Source organism: Mauremys mutica, chromosome 25 (genome assembly GCF_020497125.1).
Source record: "Mauremys mutica isolate MM-2020 ecotype Southern chromosome 25, ASM2049712v1, whole genome shotgun sequence".
Taxonomy (NCBI): domain Eukaryota; kingdom Metazoa; phylum Chordata; order Testudines; family Geoemydidae; genus Mauremys; species Mauremys mutica.
The window spans coordinates 4,031,265-4,051,121 of NC_059096.1; the positions used below are offsets into that span (position 1 = coordinate 4,031,265).

A 19,857-nucleotide genomic window follows, 5' to 3' on the forward strand; every position below is an offset into this window, starting at 1 on the left:
CTGCATGCCCATTAACCAGGCTGTCCCTCCCTCCCCCAGGGGAAATACAGCAAGCGGAAGAGCAGGTTTAAACGCTCTGATGGCAGCACCTCCTCAGACACGACTTCCAACAGCTTCGTCAGACAGGTAAGGACAGCGAGGTGGGGAGCTCACATGGCCTCGGCATCCCGTGTTCGGGAGGGGGGACAGAGCCCCAGGGTTCCCTCGCCATGAGTTATGGGATTTAACTTGCTTTGCACCATTGAGTCGGCAGCTGGGAGTGTTGGAAGTAGATGTAATACAGCAGCATTGGGCAGGTGGTCCTATCGCCCCCTAGTGGCTAGCCCCAGTTGCTGTAACAGTCTCCTCCTTGCTCTCAGTTACTCCTTTAGCTTAAGCAGCAGGGTCTTGAGGGTTCTGGGTTCGATCCCTGCCCAGAGCCACAGCATCGTGTTCCCAGCTCTCGTGCTGTTCCATTTCCATCTGCCAAGTGCCATGGCCGGCCCCTTTCAGTCTAACGCAGCTGCGGAGAGAGGAAAGGAACAAGAAAGAACTAACGTCAAGTGCCCACTGGAGAGAACGAGGTGTGTGCTTCACCCTTATCTCTGCAGGCCAGCAGAGAATCCACCCTCCCGCTCCCGAATCTACAGTTCGGTTTAATCTGCTGCATTTCTTTAAGGGCAGAAATGGCATCTTAGTAAGACCGATTTGCACTGAGTCTCCCTAGGGAGGGTGGGGTGAGCTCAGGACTGGGGCCCAGCATGGGGCGAGCTCCCAGTTGCATTATGATTGGGCCATGGCACGGGGAGGTGACTGCCTGGGGGAAATCAGTGGCTGATTAGTGGTAGGGGTGAGCGTTGGAGGGTGATGCCGCTGGGGACATAAGAATTGCACGGTTCCCTTCCCCTTTGGTACTCTGACTCTAGGCCTGTAGGAGAGGAGCCTGGGCATCTGGGGGGAGCCCCAGGTCAAACCTGCCTCCCCCCAGGAGTGGGGGAAAGGTCACGGGAGGGCTGGGATCAGAGCCCTGGCAGCTCTCTTCATCCTGGGGCTGATGTGAGCTGTATCTGTGCCCATGGCAACACAGTATGGCCGTAACCCCTTCACTTCCAGGGGTGCTGCCCGCACACATAGGGTGCCCCTTCAAGGCAGCGTGGGGTGGCATGGCAGGGCGTGCTTGGCTGGGAGGGGTGGGGCTGGCTGTAGCTGGCAGAGTCGGGAGGGAAGGGCTTAATGCGCCCCCTCTCCGCTATAAGCACCGCTCTGCTATGGCTCCTCTGATGCTTCTCCCATCCCGTTCTTTCTGCTCCTGCCCTGATCCCTGCAGCGCCCCCTGCTGGGAAGACCAGGGCTGGAGTCGCCAGGTGCTCCCCCCAATAGCCAGCCCTCCGGCCCTGCTTCCTACAGCGCCCCCCGCAGGCAGAGGCCGGGACTGGACCAGCTCTGGTTTTCTCCCCATCCCCAAGATGCACAAAGGCAGCGCTTCTCCCCTTTCAGGGCAGGGAGAGGAGCTGGCCATCGATCCAGCAGTGTGAGTGGGGCTGGGTAGATCCTGCAGCGTTGTCTCCCCCACTCCCTTTCCTGTCACCCCCCCCCTCACCCAGCCGCCATCGCTTTGCGTTCCTTCTCCCCCCCCATCAAACAGCCCAGAAACATCTCCTCAGAGCTGGAAGCAACGTGGTCTCCATAGCAACCTCCTGTGGGGGCAGCGGGGGGGCTGGAATAGACATTAAATAATGAAACAGCTGAGTCCCTGCGAGATGGATGGTGTGGGGGGCAGCCTCCCGGGGTCAGGTCTGTCTAGAACCCAAGGGCTGCGTATGGGCAGGCCCCCAAGGACCCAGCATCCAAAGCTCCAGCCCCTGGAGCGAACGGGGCGATCACCCGGGCAGCCCCCTTTCCCGGTCCTGCCCTGCGGGGAGCCAGCCAGTGGGGGAGACTCCGAGATAAGGCACTAGCTGGGCTGGATGGGGCTCGATCTCGGGTGGGGCCGAGGTCCCCAGGGGATGGGACAAGGCCCCAGTGCTTGGGGATGTTAGATCTTGCCCTGGACTGAGCCCTACACTGGGGGGGGGGGTGGGCTTGGCTTAATCCCCTCCAGCGCCCCCCCCCCCGTGTGAAGGGGATAAACAGCTGGAGAGAGGGGTTCTATGACCTGCCCCCCCAGTAGAAGGGGGGGCGGGTGAATGGTTCCCATGGCGATGACATGGGAAGATGCTGGAGGTGGCAGTTACCGTGGAGAAGGTTCTTGGCGCGAGGCCCCCATGCAGAGAGAGGATTTAAAGGGCCAGCTTGCCTTGCATTGTCACCCGCCAGAGCGAGTGGGAGAAGGCTGGAGAGGTGCCTAGGGAAGGCTCCGGGCCTGGCCATTTCCCTGCTGACTCCAAGCCGGGGCTGCTCCCCTGGGGTGATGATGAGGCTGCTGGGGTCACAGACCCGGGGCCTGGGGGACACGCACCTGGGCTAGCAGGATTTTCCCCTTGCCCTGGGCTCATTCACTGGCTCCCGAAAGGCCCTCAACCCTCCATCTGCCCGAGGGAGGGCTCTGTGCCTGGAGATGGGCCGCAAGTGGAACCTTCCACCCAAAGAGACCGACCCAGTACCCATCGCCCCTGAATTCAGGGGCTCAAATGGATCCCGGATCAGAACCAGCCGAACCCCAACGGAGGCGCTTCTCAAATGCCCCAGGACTGGGTGGGCCCGTTCTCTGTGGTGCTATCATTCATGAGCCCACGCAGTGAGGCTGGGAGGGCTTCGCCCCCAGGCTAGTGCAGGGTGGGGTGAGTGGCTGCATGGGGTGGCTCAGATCTGGAAGAGAGGTGGGAAGGGGCGGGAGGATCTCCAGCTCAGAGGTTGAGCCCGGTGGTACGTTATAGCCCCAGCCAGTGAGGCCAGGAGGGTGAATCCAGGGGCTGCATGCCTAAGGGATATCAGATGGGATGAATCTCAGCCTGATTCCTGCATCTTGGGGTCCTGGGGGTGCAGGTCCCTGGGGAGAGGCCTTCCTAGCCTTGCCCAGCAGAGGGCAGTGTGGGCTCATTCATGGTAGTGGGGCTCTCAGCTGCCTGCCCCACGGAGCACTGCACCCTTATGTGCCTCTAGGAACAAACCCAACCCAATGAGGAGGGAGAACCCCCTGCTGGCTGCGGGGCTGCCCACTGGCAGCTCCCCGGGGTGTAGGGCGCCTCTATAAGAAAAAGCCCCCAAAATCGGGACTGTCCCTATAAAATTGGGACATCTGGTCACCCTAAATGGGATGGAGGCTGGAATGGGGTCAGCACCTTGCTCCAAGGGGGTGGAAGTTTGGATGGGGGCGGGAGAGGATGGTACCTTATGAGGCCACCAAAGAATGTGGAACCGGGGTCCCCTGCAAGCTCGCACTTGGTGGGGAGGCTGGGAATTGGGTGCAGGGACGGCGGAGGCCTGGGGCGGGGTCTAGCGGTATGTGGGTGTTAGTGGCTGGGTCATTCATATCTGATCTCCCCACAGGAGTGTTAATCGGGGGGTTCCCAGCCCCTCTCCCCCCCCCAAAGTGTGCGGGTGTATGTGCCTACCGGGCAGTTGCACCTGAAGCTGTGCTGCCCTCTGCTGGCCTGGGCTGTGAATAGGGTTTACAGAGCTGTGCTCTGCAAACCCACCTTCTCCCCTCTCCTGGCTTTTCCTCGGGGCTGAGGTCTGTTCAGGCCATTGTCGGGGAGCCAGGACAGCCCGGTCCCGCCGCTGAGGGGATCAAGGATCAGGGAGCGGGAGATGGGGTAGGGCTGAGCTGGGAGGAAGGGGCTGCTGAATTTTTTTGGGGGTGGCCCAAAATGTGGGGGGTACAGACCCCATTTAGCCTTAACCTGTCCCAGAAATTGGGTCAGAAAGCAGCCCCAGAGCCCTGCTCAGTGCCTCGGCCTCAGATGGGGGTCTGCAGGGATCGGGAGGGGTCTTGACCCTTTGGCAGCTTCCCCCCCCCCCACAAGAGGTGTGCCCTGCGTGTGCTCCCGCACCTCCTGCAGTGAGCGCCTGCACCCACGGGACTATGCAGCGTGCCCCGACCCTCCAGCAGGCTAGTTTTGGGGTAGCAGGGGGAGGGCTGTGGGTCAGGATTGAGGGGCATCGGCACAGCTCGGCGAGGCCTGGCATAGCAGGGGGCTGAGGGGCACCAGCGGATGGGGTGGGGGTGCTTGGCTGTTTTCAGTCCCCTTCTGATCCCCTGAGATCTCCCGTGAGCGGAGAACGTGTGCCCAGGGTGGCTAAACCCCACGCCGAGCCCATCCCTGAGGCTGACCCTTGGCTCAGGCCAGCCCCCCTCGCTCGCCCGCCCCTTGCACTGGGCTAAATATACCCTGGCAGGTTGCGAATGTTGCACTGTTGGTGAAACCTGAGCCCCGGCAGCCCAGCAGAGCCACCCCCGCTGCCCACTTGCGCCCAGGCGCAGCCAGCATGGAGACGCCCAGCAAAGAGCACCGGCCCGTCTTGGTGAGCGTCACCCCACCCCACCCCTTGACAGCTCTCTCTCTCTGGGGGGCTGGGGTCCCCCTGGCTGCTCCCCCACCCTGACACTCTCTGGCAGGCTCGCTGCCCTTCATCCCTTCCCTTGTGCCCTCCCACAAACACTTGGGACCCCCGGGTATGGGGACTCCCAGCCAGCCCCAACCACAGCGGTTCCAAGGCCAGCTGGGCTGGCAGGGGTTCCCCCAGCTGGTGGAACGTTGTGCCAGACCCTGCACCCCCCACAACCCCTTCCCCCCTACACCCCCTGCTTCTGCCATCCCCCCAGCCTTCCACCTCCTGCTTCCTCCTCGCTCCATTTCCAGCCCCCCAAGAACCTTGCTTCTACTGCAGCTCATGCCCCCGCAGCCCCTGCTTTTTTCCCACCCAGAATTCCCCATAACCTCTCTGCCCCACTCTCCCCCCAGATGCCCCTCTTCCCTCCCTTCCACATTCCTGTCCATCCATGATCTCAGTACAGAGAACCACCCACCCCCCGCACAGGGAGCCAAGGATCTGGGGGGGGTTCGCCCCCCCAATACTTCTGGGAGGTGGGGGGCTGAGGCTCCAGGTGTGGGAGGAGCAGGACGCGACATGGCATGGGGAAGCGCTGGGGGGGGATTCCTGGTTGTAGGGAGCAGGCTGGAGTTGTCCCTTCTCCCAGTGGGTTGCGCAATGGTTAACTTGAGAGTGAGAGAAGAGGGGGCGCTCTCCCTTCTGGGTCAGTGCTGACCCCAATGCCCCAGGGTGGCACTAGGGGGGGTGCCGTGCTCTGGGAGAGGGATGAGGGGGCTCAGTAAGGGCCATCCTGCTCTTGGAATCAGTGCTGACCCCAGTATTCCAGCTCGGCACTAGGGGGCGCTCTGCTGTTCAAGGGGCTGCGTCTGGAGCTGTAAAACCTAGGTCCTGCGCACGCACAGGGGTTCAGACTCCCCCGTTGCCTGTTCGTTGCTGAGCGCTGTTAAACAGCTGCCTCGTCCCACTCCGAGGTGGCTGCATGGTGGGGGGCGGAGGGCGGCACGGCTTATAGAGAGCTTGGGAAGCACATTGGGAATCTTGTGCTGTGTCAATGTATCAGTGACCCCTCCTGCCCCCATGAAATTCTGGTGATCTCTGAGGGACGCAGCCGTGGGGGGGGCTCTGGTTGCAGATCCGCAACAGACTGTTTGCTGGCTACACATTTACAAAGGAATTAGTGGGGAGAGGGGAAAATTCTTGGAGGGCTGAGAGCCGGGAAAGGAAGGGTAGGGGTCAGGGTTGTGGTCTAGGCTTCAGGAGATCTGTGTTCGAATTCCGGCTCCGCCGCTGAATCTCTGCGGGACCTTGGGCCTGAATTTTCAGGGTGCAGCACCCACAATGGGGTGGGATTTTCCATAGGGCTACGCACTTGGAAATCTGGCCCTGTGGTGCTGCGCTGTGCCTCAGTTTCCCCCACTGGATCCTGACCCACCTCTTGGAGTTCATTAGCATGCGGCAGGGGCTTGAATACTCTGCGTCGAGGGGCTGGAGAAGCAAATACGGGCCGCTGGGGAAGTCTGGATCCAGACACTTCCCTCTCACCCCCCACCCCCTATTCCCATTCGCCTTGGCTCCGTGTGCTCCACGGCTGCGCAGCCCCAAGCACAGCTCCTGCTGGCACGGCCAGGGCTGGGTGCCATCCCTGGCCCCCGATCCAGTGCCTTTGCTCCGGGGCACATCCCAGCACAGTAACTGCTCGCTAAAACCCCGTGTGCCCAGAAATCCCTCTCAGCTGGGTGGGTTGTTCCCCTCCCCCCAGGGCAGGCGTCCCTCCCAGCCCCCCAAGCACCCCCCATTTCACTTTGCAGGGCTTCAGAACAGTGTCCTCGTTCTTAAAGGGCCGGCGATCCCCCGCACACGTACCCAGCTGGGCCACATGCCGGCTCCACTCATATATGACACTTGCTCGGTCGCTGAGCCAATCGCGTCCCGGCCCCACGTCATCAGCTCCTGGCTCTTTCCAACTCCTGCCTGCCTGTGTCTCCGGTCCGGTCGGAGGTAGGGAAGCCGGGCAGCAGTTCCTCATGAGCTTGACTCTCCCAGCCCTGGGGCAGGGCAGATGGTACCTCTGAGAGATCAGCCCCAGGGCCTCCCACCCACCCCACCCCGGGGCGCCGATTCCCGCTCCCGAAACCCTTGATACTCAGCAAAACTGGGTTGTGGATTCCCCTCCTTGCCTGCTAGCCTCGACTCCCAAAGCCCTCGGCCCCTCTGAGTGGGGCCCCCTCCCAGCCGGGCTCCCCCCCTCTTCTGTGCGTCCCCCGCTCACGGCAGGATGTATCTGTATTGGCTGGACGACTCAGAGGAGGTGAGTACACTGCAACCTTGGCTTCGAACCCCGTCTGTCTGGGTTAGCCCTGCCCCAGGGCTGCCTGGCCAGAGTTGGGGGGCCAAGAAGGGGAGATCGGGACGGGGGAGGGTTTGCATGTCTCTGCGGGGAGGTGGTCCCCTCGGATCCAGCTAAATCATCTCCACTCCTGACTGATGTTTGCCCAGGCTTGCAAAGATCCATCCATCCTCGCGCAGCACAGGCTGGCCCCCTCAGCAGGCACCCCCCCCACATTGACTCTCTCTGGGGGCGCTCCTCGGAGGATGCATCTGTGTTTGACTGAGTGAAACCTGCTGGTGTGTTTAAACCCAGCTGGGAGCGAAGGGCACCTGGAACTGCCCTGAGAGGAGGCTGGCACGGTTGGGGGGGGGGGGGGCGGGAATGCTCTGTGGGGGCTCTGCAGCGCCCCCTCTGGTTGGCCTGAGAATAGCCCCCAGCCCTCAGCTCCCGGCCCTTCGGGGTCGTTCAGTTATTGGGGTTCTGGAGAAAGCAGCAGGTTTAATTTAGATCCCGAGCAGCTGAGTGCAGAGCCTGTGATTAAAGGGGAACCCCCGTCGGTTCCTCGATCCCCACTGAGCTGCCAGCCGGGGGTGCTGCTCCCCCCATTCCTGACACAGCCGGGGAGGTAGAGGAACTCGCTGTGTGGGTTGAGAGCTGACTAATTAGCACGGATGTTTCGGGGGCTCCAGCAGAGGCAGCTGCATGGCTGAGGGCTGCCAGCTCTGCCCCCGGGGCCCGGAGACTTGGAAGCTGTCTGGGAACCCCAAGGCAGGACTGAAAGGGGAGGCGCCCCAAGAGAACACAGAGTCCCCGGGCCAGTCAGGGAAACGAGTTTGCTAGTCCTCCCCTTCCCCGAGGATCCCGATACCAACCCCTTTGGTGATGCAGGGTCATCAGCAGCCTCTGCTCCGCAGGGAGCTGGGTCGGGATTCAGGGCCGTGGCAGAGCTGGGGGGCAGGAATTGGCATAGTGGGGCGGCTGAGGGTCGGGATTGAGGGGTGGTAGGAGAACAGTGCAGGGGGCCTCTCTAAACTGCGCTTCACGGTTAACCCCCCTTGGATGCCCCAATTTCCTGAACCAACCCGGCCCCTGAGCCCAGTGCCCCATGGCAGCAGCTGGGATGCCTTCTCTCTGGGCGCCTGCTCCCACGTTCACTGCCCTGCCAGGGCTCTCCGGTGACTAGGAAGTGCCATTCATCACGGTCAGGGCCGAGAGCCTGTCCTGTCTCCTCTGCACTGATCCCCAGCGGGATGTGTGTCAGGGTCCACCAGAACGCAGGTGCCTGCCCCCACAAAGGACAGACGCCTCCCATCCCCATGTGGACTCTTCTCCTCCTCCCTCCCCTGAGTTCACTGCCAAGCTCGGGGCCTCAGTTTCCCCACCAGCATCGGGACCCTGGAAGCTGAGGCGCCGGGTGGGAGCAGAGCACTTTGCTTCATTAGCAGGTCTCAGCCTGTGGGTAGGCGGCTCATGCTGGGGATGTGAGACAGGCCAGGGACCCTATCCCCACTGGATCAGACACCCACTGGCCAGCACAGGGCATTGACCCTTTGGAAGCTGCAATCAGGGCTTCCTGGGAGCCTCAGAAATAGCATGGACGTGGCAGGGGATTTGCTAGGATCCCTCACCCCAGCCCAGCTCCCTCCTCATTCCTTGCCCCCTCTCCTCCTGCCCCATGTGGCAGGCCCAGCTCAGCGGGGGAAAGCTCAGCAGTACTCAGCCCTTTGGGTCTAGGAACAAGAGAACGGTCCCAGCCTGGCTCCAGGTGGCCCCTGGGTCTCACCCACCACCCCACTCCTTGTTGGTTCTCCTGCCCCTGCTCCATTAAGGATGTGGGTTTCCAGGCCCCTTACCCCAGGGAGACTGTCTGTTTCTAGGTGCCCCCCCCAACTCCCAGCCTGTGGCCCTGTTTCTCTTGCCAGTGCCGGTGCTTTCATGGGGTCTGATGCCACCCCCCAGCCTGGCGCTGCCCTGTCCCATCTCCGCTATCACGTTCCATCCCAGAGCGGTGAGAACAGCTGCACCCTCGTTCCCTGCCACTCAGCTTAACCCTCGCCACGCTAGGGGCAACCGAGGCACAGAGAGTCAGCGGCGGGACCGGGAATGGAACCTGGGGGTCCTGACTCCTGCACTACAGCCACTATGTGGGACCCCGCTCCCCTTCCAGAGCCCCAGAGTCCTACAAACCCTCCTGCCCCACAGGGGCGTAAGGTCCCTTAGGGGCTTGTCTCTCTAGCTCTCTAGTTTTACCCCGTGTGCCAGAGGTGGGGGTTGCTACAGCCCGGGACGGGCTGTGCTGGGCAATGGTTTGTTTCTAAAGTGCTCAGAGGCCACGGTGACGGGTGCATAATGAATGAACTCTAGCACGGCGGGCTGCTGGGCCCAACTCCAGGCTGCCCGGCCGGCCGCTGTCCCCGCGGTTTCACAGGGTGATCAGTGCATGGGGAGGTGACAGCATCCCCCTGGGTATCTCCTGCCGCTCTAAATGGGCTCACTCCGCTGTGTGGCCATGGATACCCCCTCCACAGGGGGGGCTGTGAAGCCCACCTCCTTCTGATGCGGGTTCTTGCTCCCCCAGGGCTCTGCGGATTCCTACACCAGCCGCCCCTCGGATTCAGATGTGTCCCTGGAGGAGGATCGCGAGGCACTGCGCAAGGAGGCCGAGCGCCAGGCCCTGGCGCAGCTGGAGAAGGCCAAGGTAGGTGCCACGGCGTGTGCTCGGGGGCGGGGAAGGGGGAGGTTCCTTCACTCTGGTTCTGTCTCTGAATCCCCTTGTGCAGGCTGCGGGGACCAGGGTCCCTGTCGGTATCCAGCCCACAGGGTGGGAGCTGATCGGACTGGGGGCCCACACAGGGAAACACGGGCTGTCCGGGAGCTTGTGGCGGGCACTTTGCCTTCCTACCTGCTGAGCCAGCGTGGGGGGGGTTGGTTCAACTCCTTCCTCCCCAGCTGCGCCTCATCCCCGCCCCCAGCGCCAAGCTGCCTGGTGCTAGGAGATGAGCCCCCAGCTTTCTGGCCAGGCCCCTTTCCCGTCTGCGACGGAGCAGGTTGCATTGCTGTGCCGGTGCCCTGACTCGCAACCCAGTTCCAGAGGGCCCCGCTCTGCAGGGGAAGCCGAGTGCCAGGGAACCCTGGCTGTTCCCTCCCTCCCCTCACCCAATGTACTAGCTGTTCTCGCTGCCGCTGGCCCCGGACCCAGCGCCGCCCATAAATCCCGCCGTCCAGGGACCCCATCAGCTAATTCATTTGGCTAATCTTGATGAAACGTCTCATTGACCTGGGCTGGGCTCGGGAGAGTGCTGGTGCCAGGAGACTGCGGGCTAGCGCTGCCCTGCCTGGCGGCATCCCAGCCCTTCCATTACTGCCCCCCCCCCGGGGCTGGCTGCCAGCTAGCACTGGCTGCCAAGTGGGGGGAGGGCCCCCCACCTCATCCAGGGGCTGCTGCCGTCCTGCCACAGGTTGGGGACAGGGGGGTGCACCCTTGTAGCCATATCCACACGGGGGTGGGGGGGTGTTACACTCTCTTCCTCTGGCCAGAGGCCCTGGGCTAGGCAGACCCTTTCCCAGCCTGCCCCCACTATCCTGTGGGTCACCCCACTGTCTGAGCTAGCAGGAAGACACCAGGCACCAAAATCACTTCCTGAGGCCTTCCCGGTGCTGGCACAATCAGGGCTGTGAAGTTGACCGCTCTGGGAGGGGAGTGTGGATTAGTGGTTACAGCAACTGGTGTTTGGGCGTCAGGACTCCAGGGTTCTATTCCCTGCCTGACCTTGGGCACATCTCACCTCCCCGTGCCTCAGTTTCCCCTCTGTACAATGAACATCAGGCTTCCCAGGGGCCTGCTGGGACTCTCCATCCCAGGCTGAGCCTGGGCGGCCCCTTGGTGCTCACCTCTGCCCCCATGCTCTTCCCCAGCCTGAGCGCACACCTCTCCCCTGCCCCCAGCCAAGCTCCCTGGGAAGAGGGGAGCTGTCGGCCCTGCCCCAGCCCCTGCTCTCCAGGCAGCGCTTGCTGGCTGCACGGTCCGGCTGCCATTAGCTAATGAGGCCCCTGTCTCTCCCCGCCCTCCCGGTGCAGTGGGTTTGCAGGCCGTGCAGCCGCAGCACCCCCTCGCTCTGCTGCTGGCAGCTGAGGTGTAATGTCCATTAGGAGACGTGCCAGCCCCTCTCCCAGGCAGGGCCAGCCCATTAGCGCAGCTCTGTGCGTGAGCAGAACCAGGGCTCCATGGGGCCGGGGACAAGGCCAGGGCCCTGTAAGACTCTAGGTACCAGATCGGCAGAGCAAAGGCCTCTGTTTATCACCCAACCAGGCAGGGTTTCCCCATCTCCCCTGGCGCTGGCAGGCCCCTCTGTAGGTGGGTCAGCTCGGTCGCTCAGGTCCTCTTTTGAGGCAGCCGTTGTGACCAAAACCCCCCCAGCTCTTGGGGTGGGGGTCCACTCCGTTCCTTGGGGGAGGGACCCCTTCTCCTTGGTTCCTATGGTGGGAGGGGAGGAGAGAAAGTTGGCCGGGGCTGCTGCATGTTCCTGGATCAGGGGTGAGAATTTGGCCCTGGATTGCTAACTCCCTTCCTGGCTGGTCTCTGCAGCTGCTAGGTAACGGCGTTCTCTGAAATGCCAGAGCAACGCAACCTTCTGTCTGGGGGCTCCGGGCCCCTCCAGCGTCTCTCTCCCCCCTTCTTCTCCCCCCCGCTAACCCATCTCCTGAACAGACCAAGCCGGTGGCATTTGCCGTGAGGACAAACGTGGGCTACAACCCGTCCCCCAATGATGACGTGCCGGTCCAGGGCATGGCCATCTCCTTCGAACCCAAGGACTTCCTGCATATCAAAGAGGTAGGGGCCGGGCCGGGCTGAGGCTCTGGGGACTGCAGCGGCGGGGGGACTGGAGCTTGGCACTGTGTTGATGGGCATAGGTTTGGCATGGAGAGGACACGGGCCCAGCATGGCATTGATGGGACAGGCTCGGTGCAGGGGGGGATGGGCTCGGCGGCGGGGGAGGGGGCTCGGCACCTTGTCTCAGGCCCCTCTTCTCTCCGTGCTGCAGAAATACAACAACGACTGGTGGATCGGGCGCCTGGTGAAGGAGGGCTGCGAGGTGGGGTTCATCCCCAGCCCCGTCAAGCTGGAGAACATGAGGATGCTGCAGGAGCAGAAGATGAGGCAAAACCGCCTGAGCTCAAGGTGGAGCAGCCGGGCGGAGAGGAGAGAGGGGGAATCGCGGCTCTTGGCCGCATCCGCATGCAGCCTGGAGCCCTGGGCACCAGAGGGGAAGGCCCCCCTGGGGATTGAGAGCAGTGGGTTATGGGTAACTGAGGCAGGCCCAGCTGTAGCCATCTGAGCAAATCCACTCCAGTGAGAGACTGGGAGTGGAAGGAGGATCAACGTGCCCTTTCAGTGGGCTCATTACTGCGCACCTTGGGTCATCATTCCCTTTGCTCAGTGGTAAACTCCTGCACAAGGAGCCAGGCAGGGGAGAACCAGCTCCAGGATCAGCAGTGACACCAGCTGAGGATGCAAAGGGCCTTCCATCCCCAAGCTTCAGGGCAGAACCCGAGCGCCGGCTGGGAAGGGGTCAGGAAGAACGTGCAGGAATAGGTGGACTCATTGGTTTGAACTGGCACAGTAGGGAGAATAGCTGGCTAGATGGGCCCTTGATCTGATCTGGTACATCAATGGGCGAGTGGGAGAGCTCTGGACTCTGGCCCCAGTGGTCTGATCCCAGCTGGGGGAGGGGTCTAGGAGATATCAGGCTAGATGGGCACATGGCATTGTCCTCGTGCTGCGGTTCCAGATGTAAGTCTCTCTCAGAATCTGGACATGGAGGGCAATTCCCCCTTGCACAGGATTTGCTGTGGTAGGGCCCTCTGTTGCTTCCCAGACTGGTCCCCCCTGCCCTCCACCCCAGCTTCTCCCCCCACAGGAAATTCCCTCTCTCCAGGCACTTTACTGCTCCTTCCCTTTCTGCCCCACGCAGCAAATCCGGGGACAACTCCAGCTCCAGCCTGGGAGATGTGGTGACGGGGACCCGCAGACCCACCCCACCTGCCAGTGGTAAGACCACCCCCTCCCTTTGCTCTTTGACAGCGGACAGTCCCCAGCTGGCAAAGTTCACTGCACCGCTAAGAGAGACTGATGGAGAGGGGCTGATTCTGGCTGTGGCCTTGGCGATAACAAAGGGCTGAGATGCCAGGTCTCTTCCCCCCAGGTCTCTTCCCCCCCTTTCCCCCAGTGGCAGAGAGACAAGGATGCCGGCCTGGAAGTGCCCAGCTTTCTTCTCAGCAATCCTACTGCAGCTCCTGGAATCTCCGTGCCCCCTGCAAACGCAGGCCAGGGCTGAGACACAGGCGCATACACTGGCGGGGGAGCACATGGCTGTGCCCAGGGTGTCCCACACATGGGCAGCCGGGCTGATGAGCTCTCGCACTGGGCTGAGCGTGTGGGGCTCACCATACATGCTGGCACGCACATGGAGAGTCACGCACATGTGTGGATGAACAGCTGGGCACAGGCAGAAGGACGTATACACAGGGAATGCTCCAGGTCTGCCCACCGGAGCACAGACATCCCCCGGACATGCCCACTTATGCCCACCTCCATGGCATGCAGAGGAAACCTGCTACCAGCTGCCCTTTCGCCCTCGCAGGTCGGGTACCTGATGGTTCTGCCCCCCACTCTGATCCCCTCTACGTTGTCTGCAGGGAAGCATCAGGTTTTTTCCCCCTCCTTTCATTTTTCTCTTTCGTTCGCTGAATCATTTTTTCCTCCTCCCTTTGGTACATTTTTTTCATTCTTTTGTTCTTTTCAGCTGTTTCTTTTTATTTCTGTTTTACTTTTTCTTCCCTCCCTTCTTTCTTTCTTTCTTTTTCTTTTTCTCCCTTTCCCCCATTCTGCGCCCCTCAGGTACTCTGGACATGACTAATTTAGCTTATGACCTAGACGCTCTTGACTTAGAGCTGGAGGAGGCCGAGGGCCTGGAGAACCCCCGTTCCCCTAAGGCTAGCGTCAGCAGTGTCACCACGTCCCCCTCCAACGTCAAGCGCATCCCCTTCTTTAAGAAGGTAAAGGAGCCCAGAGTGGGGCTCTGCATCCACCTGCCGCACCCTCACTCACGCCTGCTGCTAATACCCGTGACTCACCCTGTGTGTGGGGCTCGCTGACCTGGTTGGGGAGCTTTGGATTGGGGGGCAGAAAGGGCCATGGTTTGGACGTGGTCCCATTGTCGTTCAGCCGCGGTGGGGCACACTATGGGGTAAGAGCGTCATCTCACAGGCACCAGGGGACCTAAAACCGGGGCTGGATGTCCCCTTTGCAGGCTGTTTTGGGTGTGTTCCCCATCACACCAGGAAACCCCATCTCCAGCATGGCCTGGAAGGGGGCAGCCATCGGGGGTGCCCCCCATCTGCCCCCCCCCCCCAGATGTGCACATGAGGCATGGGAATGGTATGTTCCAGTGATCACACACATGGCCTATGAGTTAAGAGCATTTCTACCAGTTGACACCCTCCCCACATGAAGCATGGGAATGGAGCGGTCCAGCGCTGCCTTGCCCCTGTGAAACACGGGAGTGGAACATTCCAGTCGTTCCGATGCCCCCAGCTTAAAGCATGGGGAGTGGAATGTCCCAGCACTGCTCCTCCCCCATGAAACATGGAGTGGAACATTCTGGCAGCTCCTCACACCATGTGAAGTCTGAAGCACTGTCCCCCACCCCTCCATGTAAAGCATGGGAATGGAATGTTCCAGTGGTGGCCTCCCCTGTGAAATTTGGGAGTGGAACATTCTAGTGGTTCTCCAAGCATGGGAATGGAATGTTCCAGTGCCACTGCTGCCCCCCCCCGAAAGTTGCGAGTGGGATGTTCTAGCGGTTCTCCAAGCATGGAATGTGCCAATGCTGTGCCCCCCATGTATACATGGGAGTGGTACATTCCAGTGCACACTCCCCCTCCCTGCCCCCCCCCCCCCAGGAAACATGGGAGTGGCATTGTCTTAGATGGTAGGGGGGGCGGCTCCCGTTGGGCCCCTGTGGCCTGGAGGTTGCTGGGATGCTGCTTGCTGAGCAGTCCGGGGGGTGCACTAGAGTACACGGGCAGGGGCTGCATCACCCAGGGGTCCCCAGTGATCCACAGAGCTGGGGATCAGTTGGGGGGTGGTGGGATTCAGTGTAGTGCAAGGGGGGCAGCCTGCGGGCAAGGGCCTGTGAGCCAAGGGTGCAAGGGAGGAGGGCATTGCTGCTGCCAAGGGGGGAGGGTGTTTGCGGTGCCAGGGTGTGTGGATACAGGGCCAGTGCAGGGGGGAGCTGCGTAGCACCTGGCGGGCACCTGTGGGAGCCAAGCCATCCCCTCCATGTGGTCACACTCCCTCCCTTAGATCCTGCCCCCCCCACCCCCGATTCCTTCTTGCAGTCTGAGCCAGGTTCCAGAGCCCCCTCCCCTGCCTGTCCCCATTTCCCACACACCGCCGGCTACAGAAACCTGCCCGCTGGCACTGCGTGTCTGCTGGCATGACCTGTCAATAACACGCATGCCTTGTTTATCTTCTCTCGCCTGCCCCCTCCCTGCCCCATTAATGGTGATCACTGGACATAGCCAAGCAGAAGCAGAAATCGGTGAGTAAAAGGGCTTTCCTTGACCTGCCTGTAAAGGGTGGGGGCGGGCCCGGGCCCCCATAATGATCCTTCCCCACCCGGCGTCTCCTCTGCCAGCGGTGATGGGCCGTGTCAGTGTACCAGAGCCAACAGCATGGGTGTTCCCATGCTACCAGCTCCCCTCTCCCGACACCCAGTGCCACCACCCGTGCTGGGCCATGATGGCAGAAAGGCAGAACCGCCCAGCATAGCCACCCAGCCCCCAAGCCAAGGGGGCATCAGCATGAGCTGGGTAGCCTGAGCCCAAGAAGGTGCCAGCTTTTCCCCTACCCTGCAGGGCACTTGGGTTTTCTAGTGCCCCCATGGGGGTTGGGCCCCCTGCTCTGAGGACCCCCCAGGCACATGTCACACCTTGTCTTTTGTCCTCTCCCGGCAGGCGGAGCATGTGCCGCCGTATGACGTGGTGCCCTCCATGCGGCCGATCATTCTTGTGGGGCCATCCTTGAAGGGGTACGAGGTGAGCCCGGGGCGAGTGCACAGGGCGGGGGGGCAGAGACTTGTGCTGCTGGGGGGCAGGCTGGGAAGGTGGAATGTTCAGCAGCTTCCTGGGGAGCAGGTGACCCTTGATCTCATTCACCCTGTTTCACCCATCCCCATCTGTCTGTCCATCCATCCATCCACTCGGCCATTCCCTCTTCCCTCCCCCCTCCCATCTCACCGACTCCCCCCTCCAATCTTGCCCCACTCCACCTCTGCATCTGCCCGCACCCTCCTCTCTCCATCTCCGGGAACCGTCTGCTCTATCTCCCTCTCCGCACTGATAGTATCAGGGAGGGCTCTCTCCAGTGACCAAGCGTGAGGGCCTGTGCCAGGGAGAGCCAGTGGCATCTGACCTCTGAAATCACTGCCCACCCCTCCCATGTCCATTGCTCTCTCTTTTTCTAACCCCCCTCCACCCCCATGCGCACACACCTTGATGCAGTGAATCCCGACTCCCCTTCCCTCCCGCCCCCCAGGTGTCTGACTCCAGCGTCACCCTCTCTCCCCAGGTGACAGACATGATGCAGAAAGCCCTCTTCGATTTCCTGAAGCATCGCTTCGATGGCAGGTGCGGGGACTCCTCAGATAGATGCTGCCAACCCTCCCTCCCCCAACCCCCTCCCATGGCCCTTTTTGGGCACTAGGGAAATGGTGTTTTACTCAAAATCCCGGTTTCCGGGAGTTAACCCACAGTGATAGGCTCCGTAGGGTCCGACAGAGAGAGATCCCAGCGTGTCGGCCGCACGCTCTCGCTCCAGCTTAACGCAGGACACTCTGTCTGAGCTAGACTATCTCCCGTCCCATCCCCAGCCCTCTTCGTCGGAGGATCTCCAAGCACTCTGTAAGCACAAGAACCCAGGAGTCCGGCGCTCCCACCTTGCGCCCCCTTGCTGGGTGGGCAGCAATGAGCAGCCCAGATGGGGTTGTTCCCCCTGTGGGGATCCTGTCCTCAAGGTGCCAGGGTTCACACCCTGACTTCTGCCCCCAGGGCTCCTTTGGGGTCCTGTTTTCTGGCCTGGTGGGGCAGGCACCCCCTCCCCCTTTATGCTCTCTTCCTCTCTCTGTCCCTCTCAGAATCTCCATCACACGGGTGACGGCCGATATCTCCCTGGCCAAGCGCTCCGTGTTGAACAACCCCAGCAAACACACCATCATCGAGCGCTCCAGCACCCGCTCCAGCCTGGGTGAGACCATGGTGTGGGGGGGGTTAAGGGCGGAGGGGAGCTGTGGATTTAACCCTTTCCCACACCCCGGCCCCGCTTGGTTACCCCGGGCCTGTTTTGGTTTTTGGCTGACTCTCACTTAGACCGACGGCCTGGTTCGGAGGTTGAACCCTTTCAAGCCTGGCTTGGATCTGTATCCACTGGGAGCTGCTCCAGCTTCCTGCATCCTCCCCTCCCTCACCCCCGGATGGCCCCGGAATGCCCACCGTGCCCCAGGGCATCTCTTCCCCTCGCCCTGTCTGGAGGGGCTCTCCTGGCCCATGCTCCCTGCCTCGCCTGCTCCTGGGCAGGGCTCCCTGCCTCGCCTGCTTGTGCTAGATGGAAAGAGAGGCCCTGTGGTGCTGCTCATGCCCCGAGGCATGCTGGGATGCTTGGCCACACCAAGCAGGGCCCCCCCCAGTGCATGCTGGGATGCTTGGCCACACCAAGCAGGGCCCCCCCCAATGCATGCTGGGATGCTTGGCCACACCAAGCAGGGCCCCCCCAGTGCATGCTGGGATGCTTGGCCACACCAAGCAGGCCCCCCTCTACAGTGCATGCTGGGTTGTGACGTGCCTTGATGACTCCCATTCAGCAGGGCCGGGGCGTGTTTCCGGTCTCCTGGGCACTGGTGCTGTCGCGTAGTGGGGTGACTAACAGGGCTCGCGTGAGCTGCGGATGCTGACCCCGCTGGGCTGGGCGGGGCCTAACGCACTGACTCCTGGGATGATCAGTTCAATTCACTCCTTCTTTCCCTCCCCTTTTTTCTTTCCTCCCCCCCCCCTTCCCTCCGCGCTGCTTCCTTCCTCCCCTGCTCCTGGTACAGATGTCCTGGGTATGTAACCTTTAACCTCTCGGAGACCTGTCCAGACCACTCCCTACCGTGCTGCCTAACCCTCTGGGATCCACAGCCGGCCTATGTGTGCTGGGAGCCGATCTGTTACCCCCTGCTCCTACCGCCATACGGACGCAGGGTCACTCCAGCAGGGGCCACGAGGGGGGCGGCAGAGCAAGATCGCTGCCCCGCCGATGCCCCCTGGCTCGGAGCTACAATGAGTTGGTCCGTGTGTGGGGCCGGAGTCAGCCAGGGCAGGAGGCCCCTCCTCAGGGGTCTGTCCCCACACCCGGCCTGATATGAGGCCTCGGGATTGAAGATGAGCTCAGGACGCTCATCCCAGGGTCCAGGCACATGGGGGTCTGGGTTTTGCTTTGTCCCCTGCTAGGCGAAAGGGGTGTGTGGGTCGCTCTTCCCCCACCCTACCGTGCCCCCAGCTCCAGACCCTGCCCCACCTCGTGGCTTGGTGCTGGATGATCTCTAGTCCATACTGGCTGTACGTCCAGCCCGGGCAGCGTTACACATTGGGCACATGCCAGGCATGGGCTCCGCGGAGCGATCCCACTGCCCAGTGTGCAGCACGGCATGAAGGTACCCGACGTTGGGGACCCAGGAGACACATCCCTCCCACCCATGTGTCTCGTGTGTGTCTGGGGGGTGGGGTGGGGCACTGCCTTTGGAATGCAGAGACCCCAGTGTCTGGCACCTCCCGGTGGCTGTTCCCCCACATAGACCCTCCATATCTCCCCCTTTCTCACCTCGCTTCCCCTGTTGCTATCCCTTCTGACAGCTCCCTCACTTACAACATTCTGTGCCAGGATCCTCCCCACCTGGCCACTTCCCCCCAACCCCTACCCAGGCTCTGCCCCCCTACTCCTGGCCCCCCACCTGATCCTTGTCCCCCATCTCTCACGGTCTCTCTGCCCCCCCCACTCCATCCCCTCCCCACAGTCTCCCACAGTTTTTCTGCCCCTGCCCCCCCCCCCACTCCATCCCCTCCCCACAGTCTCTCACTGTCTCTCTGCTCCGACAGCTGAGGTGCAGAGCGAGATCGAGCGGATTTTCGAGCTGGCCCGGACACTTCAGCTTGTGGCCCTGGACGCCGACACCATCAACCACCCGGCCCAGCTGGCCAAGACTTCGCTGGCCCCCATCATCGTCTACATCAAGATCACCTCCCCCAAGGTGGGTGCGTTCCCCCCCGCAGGGGGGTGACCCAGCTCTTGTGTTGCAGCCTGGGGACTCGCTGCCCAGATCCTCCCATGCCGGGAACCCAGTGGGTACTAGAGACGAGGGATGCCCCACAGACCTTTCCCCCGGGGCGCATGGTTGGGGTATGCGCTCCGCAGGGGCCGTGGGTGCGGTCTGGGTATGTAACCGTAAATCTCTTGGGGACCAGTCCAGACAGCTCCTTGCCATGCTGCCTAACCCCGCGGCATGGCCGGGGCCGATGTATAATCCCTTTCTACCGCCCCGTGGCCGCAGGGTCACAACAGGCGCCATGGGTTGGGGGGAGCAGAACAAGATCGGTGCCCCACCGATGCCCCCGTGCTCAGAGTGGCTGGTGCTACAATCAGCTGCTCCATGTGTAGGGCTGATGTGTGTGGGGACCCTGCTCCGTGTGTGGGGCCAAAGTCAGCCTGGGCAGCTGTGTCCCCCCACCCCCGGCCTGGGGGTCCGTCCCACACCCAACCTGATACGAGACCTCAGGATTGAGGACAAGCTCAAGACGCTCATCCCGGATTCAAATGTCCCCAGGGTCCGGGCACATGGGATCTGGATTTTGGTTTGCCCCTGGTCAGAGCAAGGTGGGGGGAGGGTTAGATCACAAGTGCAGTGAGTTGTAGGGTCTCAGCCTTGTCCTCTAACATTCAACACAGTAGTGTTTGCTTAAGA

General features: G+C 61.9%; 1 protein-coding gene across 3 annotated transcripts in view; it reads left to right on the forward strand.

Moving 5' to 3' along the window:
* CACNB1 (calcium voltage-gated channel auxiliary subunit beta 1) overlaps window positions 1-19,857 on the forward strand; it is a 28,300-nt gene that overhangs the window by 4,901 nt on the left and 3,542 nt on the right. Inside the window, exons 2-11 of one of the 3 annotated variants that reach the window (XM_044999371.1) lie at window positions 40-126; window positions 9,381-9,500; window positions 11,511-11,633; window positions 11,845-11,981; window positions 12,775-12,851; window positions 15,386-15,405; window positions 15,821-15,901; window positions 16,434-16,492; window positions 16,999-17,108; window positions 18,995-19,146. In XM_044999371.1, coding sequence (XP_044855306.1) covers window positions 40-126; window positions 9,381-9,500; window positions 11,511-11,633; window positions 11,845-11,981; window positions 12,775-12,851; window positions 15,386-15,405; window positions 15,821-15,901; window positions 16,434-16,492; window positions 16,999-17,108; window positions 18,995-19,146 — 966 coding nt within the window. Of the gene's footprint in view, window positions 1-39; window positions 127-3,774; window positions 4,444-9,380; window positions 9,501-11,510; window positions 11,634-11,844; window positions 11,982-12,774; window positions 12,852-13,700; window positions 13,859-15,385; window positions 15,406-15,820; window positions 15,902-16,433; window positions 16,493-16,998; window positions 17,109-18,994; window positions 19,147-19,857 lie in introns of those variants that run through there. The other 2 variants (XM_044999373.1, XM_044999372.1) reach the window with 2 other exon arrangements.